The sequence below is a fragment of the Mustela putorius genome, unplaced genomic scaffold (assembly GCF_011764305.1).
Source record: "Mustela putorius furo isolate JIRA1106 unplaced genomic scaffold, ASM1176430v1.1 tig00000695_pilon_pilon_pilon, whole genome shotgun sequence".
Taxonomy (NCBI): domain Eukaryota; kingdom Metazoa; phylum Chordata; class Mammalia; order Carnivora; family Mustelidae; genus Mustela; species Mustela putorius.
Window position 1 is genome coordinate 9,337,808 of NW_025421447.1, and position 11,264 is coordinate 9,349,071.

The 11,264-nt window shown below is 46.5% G+C and overlaps 1 protein-coding gene across 8 annotated transcripts in view; it reads left to right on the forward strand.

The window, feature by feature from the left end:
* ADPRM (ADP-ribose/CDP-alcohol diphosphatase, manganese dependent) overlaps window positions 1-11,264 on the forward strand; it is a 138,499-nt gene that overhangs the window by 690 nt on the left and 126,545 nt on the right. For 3 of the 8 annotated variants that reach the window (XM_004760161.3, XM_004760160.3, XM_004760157.3), the window contains exons 2-5: window positions 380-468; window positions 3,920-4,537; window positions 5,422-5,538; window positions 9,054-9,748. In XM_004760161.3, the coding sequence (XP_004760218.1) occupies window positions 3,937-4,537; window positions 5,422-5,538; window positions 9,054-9,358 (1,023 nt within the window). In that variant the 5' untranslated portion in view covers window positions 380-468; window positions 3,920-3,936 and the 3' untranslated portion in view covers window positions 9,359-9,748. Of the gene's footprint in view, window positions 1-379; window positions 469-3,919; window positions 4,538-5,421; window positions 5,539-9,053; window positions 9,749-11,264 lie in introns of those variants that run through there. The other 5 variants (XM_004760156.3, XM_004760159.3, XM_004760158.3 and 2 more) reach the window with 3 other exon arrangements.

Sequence of the window (11,264 nt, forward strand, 5' to 3'; positions counted from 1 at the left end):
TCCTTCCAGGCTGGCGAAGGTGCAGCTTGCACGCGCATCCTCTGTGCCTGTGTTTTCCTCCCCGTCTCTGCACCCTCAACGTCTCCCTGCCCACCTCCGCGCTGGCTCGGCAAGCAGCAAAAGCAGGGTGGGGGGCTGCGGGGAAGGAGAAGGGCCTTCTAATTCTCTTCCCTAACTTCAGATTCCGCTCCTGCGTGGCTCGGTAGGATCAGGGAGCTTCCCGTCAGCAGAAGCAGCTCGCGCCCCGGTGCTTGTGGGACCTGTGGGACCGGAGCCCGTTGTGTCTCTGAGTTGGCATAACTGGCCAGGGAAGTGCGCCCCTGCCCAACAGTCGAGCTGGACTCTGCTGAGACCCATGTTTCTTCCTTCCCGAGTTTAGCTGGAATTTTCTGGAAGTTCTGCCCCCAAGTACCTGGTGCACTTCACATCGTTCTCAAACGAATTTTTCTGTCCTGAGGTTACCCGGGGGTGAGATTTTTTTTTTTTTTTTTTTAAACAGTATCTGTGTATTTCTTTGTCCTGGGAGAAGATTTCTCTCAAATTGCCAGAAAGACGCCAAAGTGTCTTAGCCGTTCAGGCAATGGGCATATGCAGTTTTTGTCCACCTTTGTCATTGCCCCCGCTGGATGTTAATGATGTCAGTCATATAAATTAAAATATGGCGTTGTTTTTAGCTGGTCTGTTAAGTTTCATTTGCCAAAGTGATTCTTTTACCAGCTTTATCCTTAATTCGTTTACCTGGTCCTTGCTTCCTGTCTTTCTCTTAACAGTTGGCAGTATCAGTTTGCACTTCTATATTAAAAAATAATTTCTTTATTTCATAAAACTGTATATTCCCTGTCCTTAGCCTTACTTTCAAAAGCCATATGTCTTTGACATTACAGATCTGTTTTCTACCCCAAAACACATTACTGTTTTGAAGTGTACGGCCTTGGCTGCTTCTCAGTACATTGCTTAATTTTCTTTAAAAGGTCGGCGTATCTTCATTTACCCCTGAGTTTCTCTAAATTGAACAGTGTTCCAGTGGAAAGTGTATCTGATGAGACTTCTTGCATAACACAACAGGAATTTAGAGCCAATTCAGTTTGGCTTGACTCACAGGAGAGTGAGTTTATTGATTGATTGATTTACGATTTTACTTCTTTGAGAGAGGGAGAGCGTGTAGGAGCACGAGGTGGGGTGGTCAGGGAGAGAGGGAGAGAGAATCCCAAGCAGACTCTGCTGAGCGCTGAGCCCAATGCGAGGCTCAATCTCATGACCCTGAGATGATGAGTTGAACAGAAACCAAGAGTGGGATGCCTAACTGACTGAGCCACCCGGTGCCCCAGAGGAGAACTTAACGGCCAATAGAACCGAATGACTGAGAGCAGTTCTAGCAGAGACAGGTGGATGGATCCAGGTGTTCAAGTCATGTTTCCAGGACTTGACTTCTTTGCATCATTCAAATGTGCTTCCTTCCAGGTTGGGTTTCTTCTCAGGTAACCTTCCCCAGCGGCTCTGGCCTTTGTCGTCAGCTTTGCACGAGTCGTTGCTGCAAAAGTCCCTGAGCTGTTGCTCACTGTCTCCGGTGTGGGTCCTATGCTTACCCCCAACTGACCAGAGAGAAACTGGGTGCTTATGGGCCAGGCTTGGCTCACGTGTGTGCCCTTTTGGCAGCCAGGGGGGTGAAGGTCACAGCAGATACACGGAGATGTGCAGATGCCTGGAGAGGCCAGAGGTGCTGTTACCAGAAGAACAGGAAATGAATACTGGCTAGGCAGGCACAAATAATAGCTTCTCCTAGAAGATCAAATTAATTGGGACAAAAGCTCCCCTTAGGAGATCCACAGTATGGATTATCACCTTAAAGCCATGAGTTTACAGACGAAAGCAAGCTCATTTGGCAAAGGATAAAAGCCTCCCAAGAAACTGTTTTCTCTTAAGCTTGGTAATAATGTTCCAGTGATACATGTACCCAATTATCTTCTGGTTGGACTCTCCTATTAATTGTACTTTGAATCACAAACTTTTGAAACCTAGTAAGGCTACAGGTTTTCATCTAACTTAGATGAGTCTTAAGTTTACTGTATCTTGAGTTCTCCACGTTTCAAATCAGATGATCTGAGCCACCCTGCAGGCATATTGGCTGGCATGATAGCTACTGGGTTTTCAGATGGGGACTGCAGGATGAAACAAGCAAATGGAAAAAAAAAAAAAAAGTGTCAGAACACCAAGCCATTTTTTGGGATTTCCAGCCTTTTTCTAATGCTGCTTTATTCCTGTGCTAGCGCTAGTAATACCCAACCTGGTTAAGGAAGAAAGGAAAGTTGCCGAAGCTCCTAGTTGGGTGGATCCCTGGTGACAACAGTTTTGGAATGAAAAGAAGCCTCTCATTCTCAAGGAAGTCATACTGCCATCTGGCCCTCTTGCTGGCTGTGGAGTTGTCACCTCCAGTGATGCTCTGTCAGCAGGCATTTCACGTATCTGCGGATGATTGAAGAGAACTTGGGAGCTGTAGTGGGCTACTGGAGACCAGGAGTCAGGAATTAATTTTAGAAATGCCACATGAAGCTGTTTCAGAAACAACAAGGGTTTAATATGCTTCCATCCCACAGCACAGTGTAGTACTCTAGATTTTGTAAGAATGGTTGATCGTTTAGGTTCATGGTTTTTAGTTTATTTTTAAATATTTTATTTGAGAGAGAGAGAACAAGCAGGGGGAGGGGCAGAGGGAGAGGGAGAAGCAGACTCCCTGCTGAGCAGGGAGCATGACATGAGACTTGATTCCAGGACCCTGGGATCATGACCTGAGCGAAAGGCAGACGCTTAACTGTCTGAGCCACCCAGGCGCCCCTGGTTTTTATTTTTAGTCATTAGTGTTCTTAGCTCTTTTGAGGCATTAGAAATGATTATAAATTTAGATTGTAAACAGTCTAGTAAAATAATAGCTTTTCAGGTCCAAATCCCTTGTTCTTGGCTAGTGTGGCAGATCACGGGGGAGAAGAAAAGATGATATATTTTCCATTTTGGTTTTGGGGACAGAGTAGTTAATATTCAGATTTTAAAAAGCTGGTTTGGGGCACCTGGGTGGCTCAGTGGGTTAAAACCTCTGCCTTTGGCTCAGGTAATGATCTCATCGTCCTAGGATCGAGCCCCTAATCGGGTTCTCGGCTCAGCGGGGAGCCTGCTTCCTCCTTTCTCTCTGCCTGCCTCTTTGCCTGCTTGTGATCTCTGTCTGTCAAATAAATAAATAAAATCTTAAAAAAAAAACAAAAAAAAAGCTGGTTCAGTTGGGAATCTAACCACCGAAGAGCCAGGAACTATTTGTCAGAAATGAAGATAGTCACATCAATATTTTAGTTTTTGTTTGTTTAAAATGATTCTCCTCCTTTTTCATTGCCTCCCCCTGTTATCCCGGATATAAAATATAAGCAAGTTCTTTCAAGTGACCTACCTACCAAAGAAGACAAAAGATCCAGCCTGAAATAATCTGTAGCAGGAATCTAATGTATAAAGTACAGTGAATGAGTATAATACATAACTTTCTATAAAAAGAATCCTGAAGTTTTGATAGAATTGTTTTGGTATTTGTGGAAGAAAGTACTCTATGTGTGTGTGTATGTGTAAAAAACTCGTGCATATTTCTTAAACATTACAAGTTCTACCGGATATGAATTTGACAGAATGCCTGTTCATTAACAAGATAATACCCTTTTGTAAATGATTCTTTTGAAGAATAGAGGTTATTTCACAGATGAGAACACTGAACTTTTTCAAAGACTTGGGACTTCGACCGTAGGGCAATTAGATTTTAAGACCCATGTGCTTTTCTCTGTACCACACTACCTGGTCGATTAACTGTTAATACTTTACCATCCTCTTCAGCCCATTTAGAAAAGTAAGATGTTTATAGTGTAGTTATGTTCTCTGTTTTGTTTAGAAACCCGTTTGGAGGTTATGGACGTTAAGCCCGAGCCTGGAATCCTGAGTGAGAATTCGGAAGTTCTCTTCTCCTTTGGAGTGATAGCAGATATCCAATACGCTGATTTAGAAGATGGCTATAACTTCCAAGGAAACAGACGGAGATACTACAGACACAGTCTGCTTCACCTACGGGGTGCTATTGAACACTGGAATACGGAGGACCGCCCGCCCCGCTGCGTGCTTCAGCTGGGAGATATCATTGACGGATATAATGCGCAATACAAAGTGTCCGAAAAGTCGCTCGAACTTGTTATGAACACTTTCCAGATGCTCAAAGTCCCCGTTCATCACACGTGGGGGAACCACGAGTTCTATAACTTCAGCAGAAACTACCTAACAAATTCTAAACTTAACACAAAGTTTCTAGAAGACCGGATTGTGCATGATCCCAAGACTGTGCCTTCGGAGGATTACTATGCTTATCACTTTGTCCCCTTCCCCCAGTTCCGGTTCATTTTACTGGATGCTTACGACCTGAGCGTCTTAGGCGTGGATCAGTCCTCTCCGAAATACCAGCAGTGTCTGAAGATACTGAGGGAACACAATCCAAACTCGGAGTTGAATAGTCCACAAGGTGAATTATTCCTTTGAGCTGAGAGTCTAATACATTGTCTTTCCATTCTTCAGCTACTTTTTATTCAGCAGGAAGATGGATGATTAAGGTAAAAGTATATTGTCGCTGTTGTTCAGGGTCAGGATTTCTCACAGGCCTCATGGCGCGTGGATTGGTTGCTGTCAGTTCAAGATTCATTTATTTAATGGGCATCTGAATTCCACTTTTGAGCAGGCCCTTTTTCAGGGGCTGGCTCTCCAGAGCCAGAGCAAGGGTGACAGTGTCACCTTTGTTTTTCTTTTAATGGAAGGAGTGGAGAAAGCAAGATAAGTAGGCGGGCAGGACAGACCATAAATGAAACCAATAGAATTCCATCCACAGTAATCAATGCTACCAAGAAAATGATGTGTAACTTTAAAGTAAAAGACTCAGGCTAGTGTTTTAGCTTAGCCGGTCAGAGGTGGCCTCCCCAAGGGAGAAAAACATTTATGCAGAAACCTAAATGATTAGGAGGAGTCATCCTCAGGAAGTGTGGGGCAGGTGGAGTGTTCAGGACAGAGGTAGGGCAGATGGAAAGGTGCTGAGCAGAGTGACACGTTAGCATCATGAAAGGGCTCAGGAAAAGGTCAGCGAGGCGCAGGGTGACTTGTGGGACCCTGTGGACACAGCCAGGAGCCTGAGTTTTGTTCTCAGTGTAACACGGAGCTAGTGGGGTAAGCAGGGGAGTGGGATACAGGCCCTTTATCTGTCTGTTGCTCTAAATTCTTGTGGTTTCCTATTTTAAGTCAACTGCTGCCACACATTCCTACAGAAAAGTGCAGGCATGCCCCCATTAGCCAAGTGTGTGTGCCCAAAGGAGGAAAAAGTGGACATCAGGTGGGTCTGACATACTGCATTCATTTCAGGACTTTCTGAGCCCCAGTTTGTCCAGTTTAATGGAGGATTCAGCCAAGACCAGCTGAACTGGTTGAATGAAGTTCTCACATTCTCTGACACAAACCAGGAAAAGGTGGTGATTGTGAGTAAGTATTTGAATTACTTGATCATGCCAGCCTTTTAGAGAACGGAAAAGTGAGGCCCGAAAGTATACTAATGGTATTTATGTCGTGATGTCCTTCTGCTGTCAAGTAAATGCTTACCTTTCTCTACTGAGAACCTGAGTATGAGAGTGACTTTTACAGCTGAGTCAGGAAAGAACCGTAAAATAGAAAAAAAGCATCTTGCCATGTATTAGTGCCTGTACATTGGCCTTTTAGGTTTCTGAGTAGAATTTCAGCACATGGAACCGTTTCATGTAGTACAGTTGACCCTGGAACAATGGGGGAGGTTAGGGGTGCTCCCCCCCAGCCCCCACACAGTCGAAAATCCACGTACAACTTTTGACTCTCTAGTAACTTAACTCCAAATGGCCTACTACTATTTTACGGATAACAGTTGTTTGATGCATATTTTGATGTTATGTGTATTATATGCTGTCTTCTTCCAATAAATAAGCTCAAGAAAAGAAAATGTCTTAAGAAAATCATAAAAAGAGAAAACACATTCACCGTATTTTCTGTGTTTACTGTAAAAATGTATGGATAAGTGGACCCGCGTGGCTCCAACCTTGTTCATGGGTCAAGTGTGATACATGAGTGAGCAGTTCAGGCCAGACCCCATACCTGGCCTCAGCCTCAGGAGACCTGCTGTTCAGTGTGGTGGCCGCCAGCTGGGGACCTCTGCTGTCTAGTTAGAAGCAACGCTGGTCACGGGACTCGTGTTAGCGACTCACCTGGCAGTGAGAACTTCAGTTCTAGACTCTCTGCCACGTGTTTGCGAGGAAACGAGATTGCTGTTATTTCCACGTAGAATCGTCTTTTGCAGACATGCTGTCATCACAGGTCATAGGACTCTGGAGGTGCTTAACATTCACTCAGCTGCAGGTGTGCACACACATGTGTGTGCGTGTGTGCACACACGGGGTACTGAATTTGGATTTGCAGCATAGCTGGTGTACTCATTTTGGGCACTGAGTGTAGACCCTCGCTTTAGAACTGATGTGGCCAAATGGCACAGAAGACCGTGCTTGGGATCCCAAGGATGGGACCTGAGTAAGTTTGGGTAAATGTGGAGCCTACAAACTGTGGTTTTTCTCTGGATGGCACAAATGGAATTACGAACGGGAAAATCCCTTAAAAGCGACAAGCTCTTCTGATAGTTGATCTAAAAGTACGCTTCCGTAAATACTTGTGAGTCTTTCCGTGACGTGGGGCAAATAGGTAGATGTGAGTAGGAGTGTGTGTGCTGCCGTGGGACTTTGAAGTGTCCTTCCAGGCTTGGAGAGTACGGGACGCCCAGCAGGTGTAATGCGATGTAACCCTCTTGCAGTCTACCGTAGATGGCCTGAAACCAGAACACTTCCCAACCTGTCTCTGCTGTTTGGCTTCCCGCTGCCAGGCTGTGCCTGTCACCTCAGAGAATACTAGAGCTGAGAGGGACTACAGGTCATACCATCAACCCATTCAGTTCAGAGATCCGGAGACTGAGAGATTAAACGACCTAGTAATGTCACAGCGCATGCTTTTGGCTGAGACTTGAGTCCCTCCCATCTCATTTCCTACCCTGTCCTGGATTCCCCCATCTCCTCTTCCGTCTGCACCCCTGTCTACATTAGCCACCTCTTAAATTCCTCTTTCACTATAAGCTCAGAACCTGGATGAACAAATCTTTGACAACTGGGTGTGTCAGGTTATCTGTAGCAAAGTTTTAAATGGCTTATAGCAATTATCTTTCATTTTACTTTGCACTTTGACTTTGCGTTTTGGGGATTGAGAGGTCATTTTGCCCCCACCTCTGGGGTTTTGTCTGGGCAGTTGGAAGGCTCGCACGCTGTTCGCTGACATACGGGGTGCTGCCTTAAGAGTGGGTGCGTGGTGGGGAATTCAGGGGTTTGGCCATGAAAAGGTTAAGTTTCAGATGCCTGTCAGGCATCTGTGCAGATGCTGAGAAAGCAGTTTGGATGTTGGGTCTGAAATTGAGTGGGAGTCTGGGCTGGGTATAAACATGTGGGAGTGGAAAGAATCCTGAAGACATTCGAGACTTCACTAGGTCACCAATCACTTTACTAGATTTGAGAAATTACTAGATCACCAGGCCTTTAGGGGTTAGTAGGGAAGCGGAGCTCAAGGTCCAAGCATTCAGGCACTTCCAGTAGGAAGTGGAGAGACACAGAGCCCATGGAGGGGAATGAGAACTCGTGGCCATTGAGGCTGGAGGAAGACGTGGGCGACTAGTGGTGTCCCCACAGCCCAGTGTTTCAAGGAGCGGCGGGGAGCAGGTCACTGTGTCAGAGGAATCCAGTGTAACCTTTTGATCTGGAGAGTCACGGGCCCCTTTGAACCCTGAGCCATCATCACGACTTCAAGTGTGGTCGTGGTATGTGTGTGTGTGTGTGCGCGCACACGCACGCGCGCGCTCGTGCATACTCATAAGTTCTTCTGGTGCCTTTGACTCTTTAGGGATCACTAACACCCTCCTTTGTAACTTGTATTACAAACTGATACTAAACAGTAAAAATACTCATAAGAAAAATTCAGAATAAACGTCGGTAACAAATAAATAGTACCAAAATAGGAAAGTGATTTCAGGCCAAGAAGCAAAGCCGAGGGAGGGAGCTTTGTGCCTGCGCTCCACAGTGAGACATGATGTGATTTCCTGTGTGTCTTGGTGTCAGGAATTTGAAATCCTCTTCATTCTACTTCCACGTATGTCCTGTGGGTCCAAGTATAAAACCTCCCTGCTCTACCTCGCTGTTCTCATCATTCTCATCTGTAAAATGGCTCTGGCTCCCGGAGGTGTTTAAATCCGTTTTAAAGCACTGAGTGCCTAAATGACCTATAACCCATGACCCACCTCCAAACTGTTTTAAATTTAGGAGTACCTCTTTCTGTGTACGCAGCACTCATGTTTAAGAGACTCATGTTAAGAGACTCTAGCATGGGGGGCGCCTGCGTGGCTCAGTGGGTTAAGCCGCTGCCTTCGGCTCAGGTCATGATCTCAGGGTCCTGGGATCGAGTCCCGCATCGGGCTCTCTGCTCAGCAGGGAGCCTGCTTCACTCTCTCTCTCTCTCTCTCTCTCTCTCTGCCAGTCTCTCTACCTACCTGTGATCTCTCTCTGTCAAATAAATAAATAAAAAATCTAAAAAAAAAAAAAGAGACTCTAGCATGGTATCTGCCTGGCTCCTAGCCGCCCTCGCTCGCCATTGTGCATGGGACGCCCTCAGTTCTTCTCAGTGTTTGTGCCTCTTTGGATGTTTTAGGCCATAGGGATCTCAGGGGTTCTGCCTGGACAGTGGCCTCTCCCCGTGGACGTGGACTGCCTCCCCCTTCCGTATGCTACAGAGATGTGGCTGGAGATGATCTAGTTCTTCTCTCTGGTTTATTTGAAATAAGTAGCAATATCCCTTTTTTTTTCCTAAGTACTAGTTTTTAGCCATTTATTTTGATGAAAGAGACATTTCCTCATTGGCTCATAACTCTTCTTCTCTTTAACTAACAGGCCATCTTCCCATTTACCCAGAGGCCTCCGACAGTGTGTGCCTGGCCTGGAATTACAGAGACGCCCTGGCAGTCATTTGGTCTCACAAGTGTGTGGTGTGTTTCTTCGCCGGTCACACTCACGATGGTGGCTACTGTGAGGACCCCTTCGGTGTACACCACATCAATCTAGAAGGGGTTATTGAAACGGCTCCGGACAGCCAGGCTTTCGGCACCGTTTATGTCTATCCTGACAAAATGGTGCTGAAAGGTAGAGGCAGAGTTCCAGACAGAATTATGAATTATAAGCGGGAAATCCAGCTTTAGTCTGATTTATCTTGTACACGGCTGTAGAAGGAGAGTGGTGGCTGAGCGCTGTGTTTGTGTGTCTCTCTCCCCTCCCCCGGTCCTCAGGCTGATTGTGTAGTTTTCTATTTGCATAACAAAATGTATTTATGGCCTCAGTGTGCACAAGCTCATGAGATATGCTGAAATGTCACTTCTGGGTAATCTATCCAGCGCCGAGGATTGGAAACAAAATGAATGAAAGCAAGCCGCCTGAGTCACCCAGGGAGGAGAGGGGGTGGCGTACTTCTCGAAACTGACTTCATTTAGCCTTATCTGAAACTTTTTACTTTTTACAAGGAGGATGTATCCCTGTATTAACATGTACCTTAAAATTCATAATAAAAAAATAAAACCAGCTCAGGTAAGCTTTCTCTGTGTATCCTGCCGTGTGAATGAACTTTGGATGTTTCTTGCTCCAAATACCTGTCGTGTTTGTTTGTGCATTTGTAGGCTTGTATCCCTGTTGTGTAAACCACAAAGAAGTTCTTTCACAGGTGAACGTGTGGTCTCCCGCGTGAGGCCATGAGAAGGGCCTCCCGAGAAGTCACGTGGAGGCCTTGTGATTCTAAGCAAAGCAGGACCAAGGGCCAGTGCGGCTGTGTGCCTGCCGGTGTGTGGTCCGTTTGGCAGCAGCTAGAGACAACAGGGGTAAATGAATTTACTCTTGACTCCCTTTTTAGACAAATGGGGCCCGTTAACTGGGTAGTCCTATGTGCTAAGGCTTATTTGTGGCACCACTTACTAGATCGCAAAGGGACTGTTGGACTGTAGAGAAGGTTTGATTCAGGGCCTAAAAACATCAGGAGAGGTGCAAGCAGTTCTAGTCAGCGTCCGCGCGCCTGCCGAGTGCCCAAGCCCTGGGGGAGCAGAGGTGTGTTTGTGTTCTCGGGCTGCTGTCGCAAATGACCACCACTTTGGTATTCTCAGACAGCCCTTACATGCTCTCTTACAGTTCTGGAAGCCAGAAGTCTGAATGGTTTTCCCTGAGCTCAAGGCGTGGTCCCCCCTGCAGGGCCTCCATGGCAGAATCTGCTTCCTAGCTGGCTTCCTGCGTTCCATTCCTGGCCCAGGGGTCCTTCCTCCATCTTCAGACCAGCAGGGCATCCTCTTTAAACCTCCCTCTGTGTCCGCCTACCTTTTATCAGAACAGTTGTGATTACCTCCAGGCTCATCTCCCCATCTCAAGATCTTTAGCTTTATTGTATCTGCAAAGTCTGTTTTGTGATGCAAGTAACAGTCCTGGTTCTGGGGACCAGGGCCTGGAGATCCTTGAGGGTCGTGATTCCGCCAGAGAGGCGACTGTCACATGCTCCTTGCATTCACCGACCTTACCATGCATAGACCCTGAATGTGTAAAGAAGGGCCTGGAGTGTGGAGGGGGTGATGGGGGCAGTTTAAGTTTAACGGGATTGATCATGAGTTGAAGGAGGAGGAAAATGGTTTTGTCCGGCGGGCAGAACAGTGTGAGCGGAGGTTAAAGGGCATGTGAATTTAGGAGTGACAGCTAGCTCTGAAGAGTCATGGAAAGGGGCCTGCGGTTGTGGCGAGAAACAGGCCTGTGTGGTAAAGAGCCTTGAATGATGAGCCCACAATTAGGACTGGGCTTGTCAGACAGCAAGGAGCCAAGGCTTCTGGGGGCGAAGCTGTGATTAGATCTGTGTCTCAGGCCCGGCAGCATATAACGAGAGGCTGACGGAGAGGAGTGCCAGAGGGAAGAAGAGAGACGGGTGGCGAGGCAGAGGCGTGGATAACAGAGACCTCGAGGTTACCAGGATTCAGTTGGGAGCTGGAGTGTGCAACAATCTGTGCAACAGAGACCCTTTCAGGAGGCAGTGCTTGGGACGTAGCAAAGGGATTGTGAGGATTAGAATCACAGAGTTCATAG